This window comes from Micrasema longulum, unplaced genomic scaffold, assembly GCF_059751315.1.
Source record: "Micrasema longulum isolate JH-2025_06_02 unplaced genomic scaffold, ASM5975131v1 h1tg002567l, whole genome shotgun sequence".
Lineage (NCBI taxonomy): Eukaryota > Metazoa > Arthropoda > Insecta > Trichoptera > Brachycentridae > Micrasema > Micrasema longulum.
Genome location: NW_028279705.1, coordinates 4,138 through 23,470, shown reverse-complemented (window position 1 = coordinate 23,470; position 19,333 = coordinate 4,138). Strand labels below are relative to the sequence as shown.

Below are 19,333 nucleotides of genomic sequence, written 5' to 3'. Positions count from 1 at the left end.
TGAACTTCAGATTTTTTAATTAAAACAATTCCCCAAAAGATCATTTGAGTTATTATATGACATCCATCAGCTACCTTATAAATAAGCTAATGTTACAGGACTTAAGAAATATTTCATTTTACAATAAAAAATATTTTTCTTTCTTAAAATTAGTACACAAAGATATTCAGTATTCTGTATCAGTCGAGGATAAGATCAAATAGTTTACTTTACATAACTTAAGACTGATATTTAATCGAAACACATATACAAAAAATTTAGAACAGCAGTTGGATATTATTTCAAGTAGGACTAAGTCAATCCATCATTTAAAATATATTTTTTATAGTATGATGTGACTTCCATTACTTATAACTGCCGCTACTCAAACCATCAAATGTTGAAATTATCTAATCTTAGTTTCCCTTCATTTTCAGTAAGGTAAAGCGTATCAGCCATGGTTTGCTCACAAATTGTTTCTTCAGCTTTGTCATACATCTGTAACATTAAAAAAAACAATAAAACATGGATAATTATTATTATTATTATTACTCTAAGACTAGAAGTGATTGATTGCGTCTGTCCTATGTACGGGCCCATTCTGCCCGCAAAAGTCAGCTGCAGGACCCCCGGCCTCAGACCTTCACCTCTTTCGACCACCGAGTAGCCGGTTTACAAAAGTCACCACGCTTCCAGTTGACGAGATCTCCAAATACTTTGGTAAGGTGTATATCGATCGAATCCTCACCCATGAAATTTTTATTTTTCTTATGCTTCAATTAACAGATAAAATATTTATATTAATTCTGGTAAAACAGTTTTTTTTTCAATGTATAATAAAAATTTTAAAAATACTATCCTAGCAGGCAACAGTCGGCTATTGCTTGCTAGCTATTATTATTAATTTTTCTTTTTTTAGAATTAATTACATGTTTAATGTAATAGTTATGATTTTATTTTATGTTATTTTCTACAATGCTTTATGTACTTTTTACTGTACATTGTAAGAGCCCTCTGGGCGTTTATAAAATCAATAAACAATTATTATTAAAAATTTAATTTGCAACGGAAAATCAAACACCTTCCTACCTACATACATTGATTTGACAGAGAAATCTGATATTATCTTTTTACTATTAATTGATTAATTAAATATTAATTGAACTAATAAGGAAGGTCAATGGTTTTTAAAATATATATATATATATTTGTTCATAGACTATCAAACTAAGCCAAAAAAAATTGTTTTGTTATTTTGAAATTACTTTGTGTGTGACGACACAAGTTCTCTTCGGTGAGTTCTGATGATTAGTGAATTGAATTGGAAATCTATCACAACACTCCATCATTGTCGATTGATTCGGAAGAACTAGTGATGTCATTCAAAGTAGTTCTTTTTTATTAAGATAATTTTTGTGAAGAAACTTCGCCGTACAATTTCATGGTATAATGTTTACTGCACGTAAGGCAACATTTTTTAAATCCAAATTCCCGTAGCACTGAACTTCCTCATTACTTTTGAAATTTATTGCAAAAGAAAAGAAAATTTATTCGAAAGGTGAATACGGAATTCTAGACATTTACGGGGCTTATGACTTATGACATTCTCCCCTGAATACATATCAAATAAAACACTTTGTATATATATAGACCACAAACGAGTTTAATATTATAACACAACTAGATTCAGGTATTCTGATGACTCGTAACTATTAACTTTTTATTTTAACCCTTTTTATTTTAACATTTTTTTAACAATGTTTATATTAACGTTAATAGTTACACCTGATGATGGGTAATCAGAATATCTGAAACTAGTTGTGTTACAATATTAAACTCGTATGTGGTCTATTTATACAAAGTGTTTTATTTTAAATATATTCAAAATGTTATTCCACAAAGTAAATGCTGAAAAAATAAAAAGTATAATGTCATTGGCTGGTTTAAGTGGCCACATTACACACTGTGTAAAATTCACCATTCAGCTTATGTTTAAACATCTAAATTTCCTCAACTCTTCCATCTGTAGACTGTTGTGAAGAAAATGAGCTGAAACCTTTATTAATTTGGGTGAGATTCATCTGGCTGAATTATTTCACCTACTAAACAACGTCTGAAAATACTCATTTTTATATGTCCTTTTTATACCACTTAGTTGAATCAACAGCCAGATGTAACAGTTGATCAAAATACGCTGCATTGATTGTACCAATTCAGTTAGTTGAATCAACAGCCAGATGTAACAGTTGATCAAAATACGCTGCATTGATTGTACCAATTCAGTTAGTTTAATCAACAGCCAGATGTAACAGTTGATCAAAATACGCTGCATTGATTGTACCAATTCAGTTAGTTGAATCAACAGCCAGATGTAACAGTTGATCAAAATACGCTGCATTGATTGTACCAATTCAGTTAGTTTAATCAACAGCCAGATGTAACAGTTGATCAAAATACGCTGCATTGATTGTACCAATTCAGTTAGTTGAATCAACAGCCAGATGTAACAGTTGATCAAAATACGCTGCATTGATTGTACCAATTTAGTTAGTTGAATCAACAGCCAGATGTAACAGTTGATCAAAATACGCTGCATTGATTGTACCAATTCAGTTAGTTGAATCAACAGCCAGATGTAACAGTTGATCAAAATACGCTGCATTGATTGTACCAATTCAGTTAGTTTAATCAACAGCCAGATGTAACAGTTGATCAAAATACGCTGCATTGATTGTACCAATTCAGTTAGTTGAATCAACAGCCAGATGTAACAGTTGATCAAAATACGCTGCATTGATTGTACCAATTCAGTTAGTTGAATCAACAGCCAGATGTAACAATTGATCAAAATACGCTGCATTGATTGTACCAATTTAGTTAGTTGAATCAACAGCCAGATGTAACAGTTGATCAAAATACGCTGCATTGATTGTACCAATTCAGTGCTCTATGCACCATCAGATGCAGATAAGGGTTTGATGATGATTATGTATATGCATACATGAAATATATCAAATATTAGGTAAAAAAAACTTACCCCTCTATATTCTATATCACAATCCGTGGGGGCGTACTTGAAATTGGGTCCAAAGTTAATACTGACAGTAATATTCTTGTGCAGTGAAACGGATGGGTAATAACACCCCCCATAAATATCTAAAAATGCTTCACCCTGATTTTCTCCATTCTTAAAAAATATTATTTTACTCCCTTGAAGAGGTTTGAGATTGTTAAGAGATTCTTGAATGTTATCTTTATCTTCATAATAAAGATGACTTTTAAACTTGACGAGGGGCTGAAATCAAAATTAAAAATGGATTTAAAATACATAAATAATTTATTTTATTCTTCTTTCTGGCACCGGCATTAGTGCACCGATTGCAGCAGATAATTTATTTTATTTTTATTTTAAGACTTGAGTAGGACACAAATAAAAATTATAACAAGAATTTCCAAATAAACAAACCAGCTCCGTGATACCCGACGGAGAATAGCCAATTCGACACATATCATCTTAATCTAAACGGCATTATAAAATTATAGTGGATTGACATTTATTAGATTCGTTAGTATCTGTTAAAATTTGATAATATTTATATTATTTGTTTTTTTTTATAAAACTCCATAGTTAATGACTTTAATAAAAGTATCGATAAAAACACCTCGGTTAATTTATTATTTTTTAAAAAAGAAATATTCGAGTTGTAAATAACTCACTATTAGAAAATGGAAATCAAGTTGGGGTAGAGTGGGGTTCGAACTCCGGACCTCTGATCCATGAGTCCGCAACACTAGCCACGAGACCACAACCCGATTCAAATAATATGGTAAAACTTTACTAAAGAGATTATAATGATAACTTTATTTGAATCAAGGTAAAAATCCTGCAAAAGGAAATCGACTGGAGATTAGTCCGTCTCATGGTGTACTGGTTATTGCGTTTGCCAGGCATCAAATAAGTAAATAATTGTAAAACAATAAATATCGATCCACCGTATTGTATTTTATCATGCCGTGTAGATTTTTGCCATGGTGTGAAATAGGCCAATCATGCGATATCACGCAGTGGGCTCGTGGTTTGCACATGCACAGCGGTCCAGTCTCCGTGAATGTACTAGTTATTACATTGTATACATGGTGTTCCTTAAACCCTGTCACATCCGAAACCACGATGATCAGTATGAGCAAGAAGACATATTGGCACATTAAAATATTTTTTTAGAAGGAATAAAATTTACAAAAATAAAATATTTAAGAAAAACAAATGGTTGGTTATTTCTGCAGGGCAGAAATGAGGGGGAAGGGGGGAGTCTGATACACCGTCAACCATTTTTTTTTTTAAATCTTCGTTCTAAATGTTTTTTTAAATATGTCTTTTTTCCCCGTACTGATCATAGTGGTTTCGGATGTGGCAGGGTTTAAAGAACACCCTGTATAATTTATTAGATACATGAAGAAAATTACAAATTTAAAAGCTTCAATTAAATTAACTTAACAATAGAATCACCATGTAAAGCGCCCTTGAGGTATTTTATTACGAAAATGGCGCTATATAAGTTATCCATAATTAATAATTAATTAATGGTCAATTTCACGCTTTCGATGCTGTTGTATATAATTTATTAGATACATGAAGACAAGATGGTCAATCCCACGCTTTAGATGCTGGTCCAGGTACTATGAACTATTACAGTGTAAAAACACCTTGCTAAATAAATATTTCATGCCAACCATGTCGGGAATTGAGCCAGAGATTTCTTGCATGGTAGAGAAATGCGCCAACCACTCGATCACGAGACAGACAAATAAATAATAATATTTAAATATGGAAATTAGTCGAGTAAATTTCAACCATGTAAAAAAGACTACAGTCAAATAGTTTTAATCAAATAAATTATTTTATAGTCAAATAAATAATACTTGGAAAATACGTAAAGATGTATCTGTTACATCTCGATTGAGACTTAAACGTCAAATGCTTAGAAATTCTACACATATTGCACGCCCCTCGCCCCAAGACTCTAGTCGCCGCACTCAAGTGCTACAAGTCTAAATGCATCTGGACATTTGCAATTTTTTACAACCTGCCAATATTAAACAACTTATTACATATAATGATTATTTCGTAATATACACTGAATAACAATTTTTTTTTTTAATATATTGAATTGTTAATTTTGACACTCAATAAATATTTCGTGTTAGATTATCGATAAATAAACCAAACAACAAATCTAGTCCGACGTGTAGACTGAGAACTAGAAAGGCTGACCCCGAGTGAATGGGACGTGCAGCCGGGAGGAAGGAGATAATAGATAAAGATCATGAACTAAGTTGTAGCAGTTTGGTGTCAATCTACAACATTCCAAACTCTATTAAATGTCATACTTGACCTTTTTTACACATTTTTTTATACTTATGGCACCCTCGATATCTTCCACATTAAGGTATGTAAATCCACTTAATATTTAAGTAAAAGTTCGGCAAAACAAACACGCTATTAAAGAATGAACTTTTTATAAAGATAATACTCACTCTGTCCTTGTACGTATTGGGTATATGACTAACTTGGTTCGAGTCGGGTAAACATATAAGGAAACCGAGAGTATCGCCCTCTCCATATCCAGGACTATAATGTTTCCCGTGCGATTCGTGAAACCTAAAATAATGTAAGTTTATACAATTTATTTCAACTCTGGATTCCTCTGTGAACAGTGCTGTAATGTTGTATTACATAAAGCAAAAGATGAGATTTTTTTTAATTCAGGTATTTAAAAACAAAAATTTAACTAATATATATACTTTTTTGCAACAAAGAGGTAAAACATTTTTGAGAAGGGAATATGAAAGTCTAGGGATTTACAGGGCTTATGAGCTGTCATTATGATAGGAATGGTTGACTGTACAGAGCTGCTTGGTTTAATAACAATACATGTGCCAGCCAGGATTTGTAGACGGTACCACCTGTTTCATGTACCAATAAGTAAAACATCGTATGTTAAAAATGCCTTTTTTCATAGGACTTTTTCAGTGTACAATACAAAATTTACAAATATAGATTACACAAACATCACTCTGTCAGATTTAAAATTTACACTAAAAATACATTATGTAACTTAGTAGACATTATGATAATAAATATGTACATCTCCCTTCCCCTCCTTATCCTCTCTTCAAGCATTCTTGTCCTAATCCCGCCCAATTTACAGTAACTTAATGTTCTTAAAATAAATATAAAAAAATTCTTTGAAATTTGAGTACATGAAAATAACATTTTTATATGTATAAATTATATGTATTTTTTTGATGTGTAATATATTTTCTTTACTAACTTTGTATACTATGTGAAAATCTGTTATTAGTTCTGAGTTTATACACTATATCTGTTTGTTTACTTTAAATATGTATGTAAAACTGTTGATTTCCCAAATAAATTAAAATAGATTGGTTTGAGCGGCCACTTCAAACACTGTGTAACATTCACCATTCTGCCTATGTTTCAACATCCACATTTCCTCAAATCTTCCATCTGTTAACTTGTGTAAAGTGAAAGAACTGAAACCTTTATCATGTGAGTGAGATTCATCGGGCTGAACCAATTCACCTACTAGGCAACGCCTGAAAACAACTATCTAATTTTTATACTTCTTTTTTTACAAGTTAGTTAATTCAACAATGATTTGAGTATGTTCTAATGTTTGCAGACAGGCTGGATTTCCTTCCTAGGGAGTTAATTAGATTTTTTCAAATGGGACAGAGGGACTCATGTTACATGAGACACAAGGGTTAATATAAAGCAGAATATTGATTTTAAACATTAAATGTATAGTCACCGGGTTCCTTTGCGTGATCTCCAGGAATAGCCGAACTTATCATATCCAAGGGGAGCCTGGAGATTAGCATAGGCTTGTCCCCAGCCCATACGTGTAGCGGAGCCTTCTGGCATTTCTTCTACTGTCGCTTCCCAATACCAATTCCCCCGAGTCACTCCTAGAATATTATATTATACTTAATATTTTATTGTCACCTATAAAATATTGGAGCAAGCCAGGTCCACCACCGCATCTTCGAGACACTTGTTACAGCAGATTGCTGCGTCCATTCTTGGACTTCAATCTCTGTTATAAAATCAAACATACCTAAACTCTTAGTGTTTTGAGTTTTGGTAACACAAGTCCTGTTACTGACCTTGTTAGGATTTTCTATTAAGTAGGTTCACTTATAGTTTATTATTTAGAATTATTTTCTGCATTCAGATCGATGCAACTGTCAATAAATATGATACCTCGTTTAAACATACTTTTTAAAGATTGGCCCCCAAGAGTTTAGCCAGCCGCGTTGTGGTCCTGTGACTAGTGTCTCGGACTCACGGAATAGAGGTCCGCGATTCGAACCCCACTACCATAACTCAATTACATTTTTTTCTAATAGTGAGTGATTTAAAACTCGTTAAAAATTGCACCCTAAATAAAACTATTTGGGTAAATCATAAGGATACAAATTTTTTAAAATTATAATATTTTAAATAATATAATTATCTAAGTGTTATAACTACAAATTCCAATAAACGAGCAAGAAAAGATTGAACTAAAATCGAAGGCCAATTTATTTATACAGTCCACAAAAACTGCAACAGACCGTAATGTATGGAAGTGAAGCTTAATTAATAGAGGTCATGGAAAATTTCTTGTTCTTAGTAAAAAAAAAATAAGTCTAATTGACTTCAAAATCTAACCCTAACACCCGTACGTGAAGCAAGCATCTTAGCCATTACAAACAGAAGTTGAAATTGAGTTTTGTATCAGAGTGTAAAAAAGTGTAAGGTGACTGACCGTGAGTGGCTCGCACCATACAGTAGCCCTTCTCGCCGGTGGCAGCCAACCGGTCCTCGGACAGGCGCAGCTGCGGGGCCCGGTCGTGTAATGCCAGAAGGACTCCTCCACCTCCCGCCATGGCCCGGTATAGCCACCCAGGAATGGGCTTGCCAGACCATTCGTTACTCTCGTCGAACTCCTAAAATAACATAATATTCTAATCAAACTATTGCAAGTAAATCCAAATGCCTCTCATTTGTTTCTCTGCTTTAAAAATCAACATATCGCATACCCAATAAAATAGACATAACTCAAAAAAACAGAATTTCCGGGAGAGTCAAAAAACTAAAACCGTTTTTCCTTTATTTTGTTTTTGTTGTTTTTCCCTTCAAAGCAATGACAAAGTGTCTTAAAAATGTAAATAAATTTGTCTTAAAAGTGGAATTACATTTTTTGAAGAAAATCTCAATTATCATAAAGAAAGTAATTTTTTCAATTATGACTATTTAATCGGAGGTGTGATATAACAATGACATTTCAAAACTTGTTCAGAACTTTAACTTTATTTTTTAATTATGTATTTTTTATATATTAGCTTTATGACTACAACACTGATAGGGATGATGAAATATGAGTTGTCTTTAAAATATTGTATATTAATTTGAATAAATAAAACACTTTCTTTGGCCACTTTTATGCTACACTAAAACCATCACATGAAGGTATTCATCTTAGAAAAGGTTAAACCATGAAAAAAATGATTGTTTATTTTTCAATGCATGTTTTATACCATCGGCGCATACCGCACGGAGAGAGACAGCGGTAGAGGAAGCCGCCCGCCTGCTCTATCCGTCTCCCTCCCTCCACATATATACGCATTTACCCCTCCAACTTTTACGGCAGTCTAGCGGCGGCAGTCAACTAATTAATAATAATAAAAACTAAATACCTATTCTAAATGCCTCGGTATGAAAATATAGTAACAAATACTAGTCTTTATTGGAGGGGCAGCACATACCGAAATCCCTAATTCTGAGTACATAATCTAGCGCGGTGGCAGTCCCTAAAAAGGCCGCTTCTAGTGTTGACGTCCGTAACAATTATAGTATTGTATAGATTCTCAGAAGAAAACAAAAATGTATTTTCAAAAATATTATTATGGCTTATGAACAGGTATTTATGTATCTAGTAAAGCTGCTAGGAATACACTGAAACCTCTTTTTACTCGGGGGATAGGTTTCACACAGTACTGTGTAAAAAAAAAAAAGTACCTTAAAAAAGGAACAATGCTGGATGTTTCCTTGTAAAAAAAAATAAATTCGGAATTTGAAAAAATAATTAATTGTTTACTAATGAGGTCTTTTCATGGTTTTACATTATTTTTATTTGTAAATAAGCAAAAATCACAATGGTAATGGTACTAATATTTTTTTCGTGTGACGTCGGATAAATTTTTTACAAAGAAATATGCATATTTTGAATTATCAGAAAACGAGACGTTTCGCGCCCTGTGGGTCGCACGTATGACACAATATTTATTAGAAGCGTAGTCGGCGGTCATAACGCGTGACGTCAAAATGACATGATGCCAACTGCGAGTCATTTTGTATGTGCTCATTTAACCGGATAACTATAAATGAAAACATATTTTTAATACATTGATAGTTCTATCATTGGAATCGCAAAAATTGACTCTAAATATTGATTATATTTTTAACATTATTCCCAACTTGTGAAAAATTTAATTATTTTCTTAAATATAACATAACATCAAAATACTTTAAAAAATCATAAAGATTATTCAATATCACTATCATATTTATATTATATGCCTAGTAAGTAAAAGAGTGATGTGAGGCATTCCAATAACAAATAGTATAATTATTTAACACACACACACAGATTGTTAAATTTATGTTTCAAAATAATTTTAATTAATTTTTGGACCGCGTAATTTCAAAACCGTGTAAAACAGGTTTCAGTGCATTCTGTTGCAATTTTACATGTCAAGCAACTATTTGTTTTTTGTCAATAAATGCCGTATTTCAGTACTGAAACTGAAAAAATAAATAAATTGATAAACATCAATCAACATTAAAACCCCTGTGAAAACATTATTTATTACCTGTCTAAATGGGGCGTGAGGATCAGGCTCAGCTAGAATGTATCTGTATCCATCCTTGTTAAAGGGATGGTCCGCTGGGTAGCCGTGCGAGGGAAGGCGGGGGGCGGTGGCTGTATCCCCCGTGCCGCCGCCCCCTGCACCCCCGCCCCGCCCCTTCTTGCCCCCCACACCCCCGCCGGCCCCAATTCCTCCCTCGGGCCGGCGTTTAGCAGAGCGCCCTTTCAACGCACCTTGTTGAGGAACTGGAAAATTTACAACAAAACTATCACAAAATCTATTTCTGTAAACTCTGCAAAATGCAAAGTGTAAATAAAGTAGGCATGTTTAAAATTATTCAGGACATTTTTTCTATTTTGTTTTTTAAATTATATTTATTTTTGTTTTAAATTTAATTTCTTTATCCACACCCAGTGGTGTATAGGGCACTGCATTGGCACTTTAATCGCAGCGTATCAAGATCATTTTTGTTGCATGGAAGATAAGTCCAGGGACAGTAAAATATTGCAATGTTAAACCATCATTAAAACAAACACTTCACGTTAACCCTGCCAGGAATCGAACCCAAGACCTCAAGAAAGGTAGGTAATGCTCCAATCACTACACTACGAGGCTGACTTATCCCCACTTGATTTTTGGGATTTTTACCAGAGCAGTCATCGAGTCGAAAATGCTTGTCCAGGGTTCTGGTTCTATTACACACAGAACTGTATCCTTCATCCACCAATTTCTGAAATACAACCTATACTAGTGCTCACAACAATATAAAAACCTAATCATAATATTATAAAAAATATAATACTTTAACTATTACATCATAAGAAGCGGAATTGCTAATTTGGTTCAAAAATTGCCATTGTGTTTTCAATATTAGAATGAAATTCAAAATTAGTAGACTCAAATCAGTGTTTAATTAAAAAAATAAGATTGTAACGGAGTTCAACAAAACAAATGCCAACTGAATAAATAAATAATTTAGTTAACACAACATAAAAACAGAACCTACCTAACTCTGATTTAAGTTTTGTTGAATTATTAATAAAATCTTAACTGCTTTGTCAAGAAAACAATAAAACTCGAAAAAGTGTGCAAAAATATTTAAACTTATTAAATTTCTTTATATTAGACTTTTAAATCCATAATAAACTGGCCATACATACAAAAAGCTAATTGTAACAAATGGCATATGAATTTTATGTAGTAATATAATACACACTTAACAGAAATAACAAAATTAAAAGTTCCATACAAACCATCCATAATATTTAACACAGTTATATTTAACTTGATTTATTAGAATCACAAGAATATTATTAATCTTTCACTATCTCCAAATACATATTGTAACAAAGCTGATTTTAGTTATCAAGAAAACTGTTATCACTAAGCATTGAATGCTCATATCACCATTAAGAGATACATAAGTATGTGTACCTCGGTATGTATGAATACATATGTATTGGACTCGGGTATATGGATGGGTACATTGAAATGCAAAAATATTCAGTTAAGTATATGCCTCGCTGAAGGCAAGCTATCCACATTTGCTTTTGGCATTCTTTTTTTAAAAATACTATTTAAGTTCCGGAGTTTTTATTAGTTTGGTATTTAAAATTTCTTAGTTCGAAAAAAAAGATAATCTACATTTATTTGATACATATTTATTGTAAAAAACATAATTCTATCTTTTTTTTATTTTTTTTAAAGGAATAAGCCACTAAGCTTCTATTTTAGAGACTTGTCAGCACATAGAATAGAGAGTACCTTCTTCACTGTTCTGCAAACAGATCATAATAATACTATGCTTTACAATAAACGCAGATTTATTCGGCACTGAACTGAACTGAAAAATAATACTAAATTTATTTAAAGCTTATGATAATTCTGATATTTCTCAGATTAATAAATTGTCTTAAATTTTTCCCAAAATTAATTACGACTCCAATTTAGATACTCAGAATAAAAGTTTTTTGAATGTAGGTATGATATACGCATAGGTCGATAAAGAAATTTTATTATAATAGAAAAAAAGGATTTTAAAAATGTTTTTATAAATAACCATCTCAGAAAAAAGTTCTGATAAAGCGGTGTTCAAATCTCTGGTCCTCTAATCCAGAATTTACGACATCATCAACTATTTATAATGAAAATCAAAATCCATTACATTTTTTTTTTAAACAGGTTTACTTTATTACTTTACCACATTACACTTTAAATGTATTTGTGAAATGTATTTATTTGATTTATTTTTTATTATTCCATGTCCGCTCCCTAGTTGGAGCATCTGGTGTCCACAAAGATCCTCCAAGCATCTCTGTCGGCTGCCAGCTCCTGTCCATTTATTTTAGATAGTTTTACAAATAAAATTTGAACACCTAATTATACCTTAACTAATAAACAATATATATACAAAAATAATTTCAAAAACAAAACATTGTTATAAAATCCAGACGCTTTCCGATGATACTCTATCTACTTATATAGATGTTTGTTAAAAACAAACATCATCGCCATCTCATGAAACGATGCGATAGACCCAGCATTCATAATCTCTATTGGCAACTCATTAAACATATTAAGTCCTTTAGGATACAGACTTTTTCGAGTTACCTAGATTCTTGTCTTGGAGAGTCTGAAACCTTCACCTCTCCTCGCAGGATAGCGATGAATATTTGTTATGATTTATGGTAGTTAAAATGAAAAACAGTAAACCAGAATGATGTTGTTAGTTTAGTTAGATTAGAATTGATTAAAAACAGATAAACTAAATAGTAAAAGGGCATAAATATCTATTTACCATGTGCCACTCCCATGTCTGTCACTTTGAGTTGACCACCCTTGATCATGGCATCGTAATTGGGCCTTATGTTGGTAACATCTGAAGACACAAGACCAAACATCTGGCCATCAGTTTTACTTTCCTCATAAGTAAAGAGATGTTGAATATCCCTCACAAGAGCTCGTTGCACCGTTGCGTACCAAGATTGCGTAACCCTAGAAAACAGTTTTTTTTTTTTTTTTTTGTTTAAATTTTTTTGTTTTTTTTACAATATACATAAGAGGTAAAACAGAGTATTAAAAAAATAAAGAATAATTACATAGCAATGAAATACATATTAATAGTAAACAAAAAAATCCCACAGAGGCATGGCCTGTTCGTGGGTATACAAGAAAATGTTAATTAATTTTTGCTCCTATAATAAATAGACAGTTATATTTTTGTGTAACATAAGAAAAAGAAAATAAAATATTCTGTAAAAGATTATGTTTTATTTTTTTTATATAGTAATTAAAAAAGGAAATAAAAAATATTTAAATAAACATAAAAATATTCCTTATTATTAAAAGACAACAAAATATATCACAGAAAAAAAGAGTTCATAGCTTTAGTTTGAATCCAGGATAGTGCGTGTTTTTTGTAAAAGAAGGAAAATTACGAAAGTTTGGAATCAATGAAATATTATCAGTGAAAAAAGAATTTTTAATTTTTGGGCCTATAAAATATGTGTGTCCTGTGCGAGCCTCGTTTTACAATGTGGTATGTCTTTCTTTGACTGGATCTATTTGAATTACTTGTAAATAAATTTTGGTTCTTAAATATATATTTTAAACATTGAAAACAATATATTTGTCTTATGTCTAAAAGTTTAGCTTCTTGGAACAATTGGAAAGAGGGAAAAGTGTGATTTTTGTAAAGCATTATTTTAAATACAAATTTTTGAACAGTTTCTAATGGTTTAATATGGTTGTTGTAAGTTTACATTTACTATACATAAAAACGCATCCTATGTTTAACTATAAAAAATCGGGTTATGGTTACATAGTTCTAAGGTTTGAGCCCCGCTCAATAATGACAACTTGAGTCCTAATTTTTACTATTGCATTATTAACTAGTTGAAAAATGGCTCTAAAACTGAAATATTCAGGTAAATCATCATCAATTGGTACACCAATCATAGTGAGTATCGATAATTTTTTGTTACATGAAGGCCAGATAAAGTCTTTCGCTTCAGGTTCAGGTCCAGGGACTACGAAATATTTCAGTGTAAGAACACCTATTTAAATCGGTATTTTTTGCTAACCAACTGCATGGTATGCAAACGCGCTGACAACTAGATCACGAGGCGAGCAGAATGGATAAATTATAAGTAGTATAATAAAATCAGGAATCATTAAAACCGATTTAAGCATATCAGCCTTAAGCTGCTCGCTTAAAATAAAAATTTTTAAAAAAGATAATAAAGGAAACTAAAAAATAATAATTAAATACAAATGTGTACATAAATGTAATGTTCCATTCTTAGTTTATTTTGATTGAATAGTTTGTCGATAGCCACTTATGGCAGAAATAATTATTGTTGTCATTGAAAATATAAACTAACTTACAAAACTAAAAGAATCTTATACATTAGGTAGATGTGCGTGTGCAAAATATTTTGAAAAAGAAAGACCCAACAAGAGAAAGAAAACACCTAAATGACAGAACAAATAAAACTCAAAACATTTGGACAAGTTTTATACAAAATATTATGAAGTCGTACCTTCTAGGCATAGTTGTCATTGCCTCCCAATATTGATCGATGTATGGAATAATATCACGATCTTTGCTGAACACTGTTCTATTTTTTCCTTCCTTTGCACTATCTTGTTGTAAATTAGCTAAAGCTGTTATGCACATTTGTGGAAAAGCTAAAACAGAATATGTCAACTGGTAAACAATAGACACCATTTAAAAAAAAAACCCTAAAAATACAGGATGAATAAAGGTTTCTTTTGAATTTATTGAAATAACTGTAAATTGTGACTTACGTGCTTGATTTTTCTTAAAGCTCTCGAGGCCTGTTGGCGAACAATTTTTACAGACAAACATGTAATTTGTCATGAAGGGCACCAATTTCCCCAATTGGTACCCTATACAAGATTCATGATACCATCTTGTGCATGCAGCACACAACAATTCAACAATATTGAGATTTCTCTCCTTCCCACTAAAAAAATCATAAATACCATTAAAAAACCGTTGTAAAACTATTTACTAAAAATGATTAAATATATTTTTTTTTGATAGTGAAGAAGCATAGTGCAATATTGGTATTACTATTATAATTTTGTGATAACAACTCACCAGTAGCAACTGCCTTGCTGTTCGTTATTTTTAAACATTTCCATAAAAATGGATGTTTATTTTTACAGGAGTATTACGAGATATTTGACAATTATATCAAATTTTTAAATGTTTAAACACTCGATAGTTTTAAAGCCGCTGGCTGTCAGCATTTACTCCAGAGATATCAACATAAATATCCAGAGATAATGTAGAACTTTAACCATACATTATCAACGATCAACGACAAATGCACAGATTATAAATTGAAATATGACTTTTGGCAAACGATTTCAACCTAAAACGGTAGAGGAAGAAGCAACAATTTTCAATTTTGTGTTCATATCTTTTGTTTGCTTACAATAAGTTATGGCAGTCATTGGTTTTTATGTTTCTTATTTCTTCCGCTATATGGATGATTTTTAAAATTTGACAGCTATGAAAATAAAATGCAAAGACGGAATTTGTTATAACCATCCTGACCCCTAGGAATAGTTGTAACAAGGCATGTGATGATTGTAACATGGTAAAAAAACGTTTGATTACTGACATGGCTGACATAGATTATATTTTTAAATGGTGTTTTTAAACTAAAATATTTCACAGTTCCTTGGACTGGTACCTGAAGCATAAGACTGATCATCCTACCTTCATGTAACAAAAATGATAAAGATACGCTGCGAATGATGTACCAATGCAATGCCCTATTCACTATTGAAAAACACTAAAACGCACACTTTACTACAAAAAGGGACTGATGATGATGATGATGAAAGAAGAACGAAATAATACTAAAGGTACCAGTATTATTATTTTTTTTAATATTCATTGAAGCATGATAAAAAAACAATGGCGACAAATATACGAACTGTATAAAAAATATTTCGACAAACATATATAACTCATGTTTGAGAAATTACTGGGATAATCGGAATGAAAGTAATATATACTTTAAGGGTGTTCCTCATATATATTTTCTGAAAGATTTTTGGACAACGAGTCATATATGTTGGTAAATGGTATAATAAGGCATATAAAAAAATATTTTAAAAAATTGAAACACAGCAGGTTTCTGACACAAGATTATTAGAGAGGAAAATTTCAAAATGTGTTTAAAAAATGTTATTTCAGTTTCATGTACGTATTATTACTTTTGTTACTATATTATTACTTGTTATTATATTATTACCATACCTTTATGTAAATATTTTTCTGTCCCAAGTTGCGTTTTTTGTAAATCATAGGAATACAAAAAATACAAATAATTTTTTGTATGATTTAATTTTAAAAAAGTAATAACTTTTGCTTTCATCCCTCATTCTTGATTTTCCAAAATCAGGCAGAATCAAGCTTTTGTAGTGGAAAACATGATTTAGAAGTTGATTTATTTGTGATTTAAAAAGTAAAAACAGATCTTCATAGTTTAACATCAAAGTCAAATATTGAAAAAAAATATTTATCCAAAATACAAAGCATTTTAAAAATTACAAAAGAACTTACTGTTGTGTTTTACCGAGACCTATGCAATTTACTCAAAACCACCTAGGACAGAGCCGTGGGAATCACAGAAGCGAGAGAGGAGTGGGATAGACGCATAATACGAGTAGTAGCAGAAATGTTTGTACCAAAAAGTTTTTATTTTAAAACTCGTTTGTTACTTTCATCTTTTGTTACTTTCATTTTCGGTCTCCCCTACAATATAAAACCTGAGGTGGCCTGCATAGTGTAGGCGTCAAGACTCCGAGTTCGTTTCCCGGTGAGAACACAAAGATTTTTATGTGATTTTATTCTAAAAATCAATATGAGGTTAAACAAACGTTTATCTCATGGAACATTTTTTGCGAAACTTAGCACAGAACGGAATGAAAAACCTACAATAGAGAATATGTCTGTCAGGTAAGAACTTTTAAAAATGAATATTATATTATTTTATTTTTCTCTATTGGCACACCGGCAGCCATCAGCCTTTTTAAACTTCCGTTTTGTGACAGCGGTTTTGCTGCGATTTGCAGTGAGTATTTTTTAGTGTAAATAATATAATAATCATCAATCGGTGTGAAATAATATGTAGTTCTGGTCAATATTGAATTATTTCAATACTTTATTTACCTTTATTTCTTTAACGTTCAGTGATTTCAATGATAAACACAAATGTGAAAACGTAACCTGTCAATTCTCGTGATAGTGATTTCTTTAATTTTGTGTTTCAGAATATGGCACCTAAAAGGAATAAAGTTGCGAAGGAAGAAGTCCAGGTTTCGCTTGGACCTCAAGTCCGAGAAGGACAAACAGTGTTTGCGGTTGCTCATATTTTTGCATCGTTCAATGATACATTCGTCCATGTTACTGACTTATCAGGCAGGGAAACAATCGCCAGGGTTACTGGCGGCATGAAAGTCAAAGCCGATCGCGACGAAGCGTCTCCCTACGCTGCTATGTTAGCGGCACAGGTATGTTTACATTTTTATTCTCAACTGACTTCGGTGTTGTTTGAAAATCCAGTTGAGAACTGGTTCTATTTGAAATTAGGAGCTTGCAGTTTTATCAAAATATAGGAAAAATACATCCTGGCACTTAATATAACTCTTTGAATAATCATTGTATGGATGGCAAGTTCTATTACGACCATTGTTGCATCGGACTGCTAAACACAAACTTTAAAACAGTTATAATTTTATCATCGAATGTTTTAGTCAAAAATCTAAGATGCTACAACCCATAATACTCTGAGGTTAACTTCGCACTGACTACTCGAAAACCAAAAGCGTTTTTACTAAAATGTTTTTGTGTAAATACAGGATTTTTAAAAAAGAAACATCTATTTTTAAAACTTTTGTATTTCTTAGCAACAATCCTCATCTTGCATATTGCTGATGTGGTCTCGTTAATAAGTAGATTTTTTTTTGTTGATTCTCTTGCATTTTTTTAATACACAAACAAAATTTTCTTATGATGTTTCACAGAAAATCACTAATGATAGTCACATAACTTTTAAAAGAATGTTTTTTCACGATTTTAGTATTTGAAATTTAAAAATTTAATGTTACTTGTTGATTTTGTTTCCTAAAATAATTGATGTTAGACTTGTCCACAGCGTTATAAATAATCTCCATATATAGCCCCAAATATGTTTTGGTATAAGTAAATCACATTCTTTAATATTGGGTCTGAGTTGGGATATTTACAATAATAAACTGAATATAGTAATGCGCCTTTATGGATGGGTTAGTGAAGTGGCTATATTCATATAAAATGTTTGTTAATTTAACAGGAGTTTAAAAAACTGCTATTTTTTTCTTTGTTAAATCATTAATATCATATTAGACAATATTCTTACATATTCTGATAAATATCGTTGGCTGGATGCGAAACTATTATAAGTCACATTAGAAAAAAAACTGTTTTTGATTTATGTCCGCTAATGTACTATTTACACTGCAGAAGTTTTACAAGTGTGTTTATAATATTTTATCAATAATTATTATTTGTGCGGATGTATTTTAAGTGAACAGTGTATTAAATATTTTAGTATTTTACTTAAAAATGCTCTCTTGAAAATTTTTGTATAATGCTATTAAAAATAGTTCAACAATATTGTTTCTAGAAGTCTTATAAGAATTAAATTTATAGGATGTCGCTGAAAAGTGTAAGCTTCTGGGTATCACAGCTCTGCACATCAAGCTCCGTGCCACGGGAGGCAACAAGACCAAGACCCCCGGACCCGGGGCCCAGTCAGCCCTTCGGGCCTTGGCTCGCTCATCCATTAAGATTGGCCGCATCGAGGATGTCACCCCCATCCCATCCGATACCACTCGCAGGAAGGGAGGACGACGTGGACGCAGGCTGTAACCGCCTGCACTACTACTCTATTTTATATTTCGCCTCACACCTGTCAAGCCGTTATTTTATTGTAATACAGGAAATATAAACTGAAACCTAAACTTTACTTTTTTTTATATCTCTCTCGCTCTCTCTGATGACACTACAGCCCATATCGAGCTTTAGCCTCCTGCAACTTTCGCCTCCAACTATGTCTGTCCTCAGCCGCCATCTTCCAATTTGCCACCTGGAGAAACTGCGCTGCGTACTTCTTTACTTCATCCTCCCATCTCAGCCTGGGTCTTCCCGCTAATCTACCCGGGAGTCCGCTCATTGCTCTTTTTACTTTTTTTTTATCACGCAACCTTATTTGAATATCATATGCACCATCTACAAAATAAGATTTTTGTAATGCCTCTAAAATGCTAGGTACCAAGACGATAGCATTGAATATTTGTGCTACTCAAATGATTAAAAATGGCTGAAAACTGACCA

At 32.0% G+C, this 19,333-nt stretch overlaps 2 protein-coding genes across 2 annotated transcripts; one reads left to right on the top strand and one right to left on the bottom strand.

Annotated features, from left to right (window-relative positions):
• ash2 (Set1/Ash2 histone methyltransferase complex subunit ash2) lies at positions 1 to 15,221 on the bottom strand. Its single transcript, XM_088240709.1, has 10 exons — positions 15,041 to 15,221; positions 14,725 to 14,903; positions 14,457 to 14,604; positions 12,713 to 12,909; positions 9,919 to 10,160; positions 7,812 to 7,992; positions 6,813 to 6,969; positions 5,515 to 5,638; positions 3,017 to 3,274; positions 1 to 477 (listed from the first exon to the last, which is right to left on the bottom strand). Exons 1-10 carry the CDS (start codon positions 15,082 to 15,084, stop codon positions 373 to 375), a joined length of 1,635 nt encoding a protein of 544 aa, XP_088096835.1. The 5' UTR covers positions 15,085 to 15,221; the 3' UTR covers positions 1 to 372.
• Positions 15,222 to 16,984: 1,763 nt separating this feature from the next.
• On the top strand, positions 16,985 to 18,960 carry LOC148271951 (small ribosomal subunit protein uS11). The gene is made up of 3 exons (XM_088240708.1): positions 16,985 to 17,030; positions 17,230 to 17,469; positions 18,650 to 18,960. The coding sequence occupies exons 2-3, from the start codon at positions 17,233 to 17,235 to the stop codon at positions 18,866 to 18,868; spliced, it is 456 nt and encodes a 151-aa protein (XP_088096834.1). The 5' UTR covers positions 16,985 to 17,030; positions 17,230 to 17,232; the 3' UTR covers positions 18,869 to 18,960.
• The last annotated feature ends 373 nt before the right edge of the window (positions 18,961 to 19,333 follow it).

Bases quoted from the DNA above. Each gene is read 5' to 3' on its own strand.
- ash2 (XM_088240709.1), bottom strand. From the start codon at position 15,084: ATGGAAATGTTTAAAAATAACGAACAGCAAGGCAGTTGCTACTG. The intron at 14,605-14,724 runs GTAAGTCACAAT...ATTCTGTTTTAG, and splicing joins CTTTAAGAAAAATCAAGCAC to CTTTTCCACAAATGTGCATA. The intron at 12,910-14,456 runs GTACGACTTCAT...ACTGTTTTCTAG, and splicing joins ATGACAACTATGCCTAGAAG to GGTTACGCAATCTTGGTACG.
- LOC148271951 (XM_088240708.1), top strand. From the start codon at position 17,233: ATGGCACCTAAAAGGAATAAAGTTGCGAAGGAAGAAGTCCAGGTTTCG. The intron at 17,470-18,649 runs GTATGTTTACAT...TTAAATTTATAG, and splicing joins CTGCTATGTTAGCGGCACAG to GATGTCGCTGAAAAGTGTAA.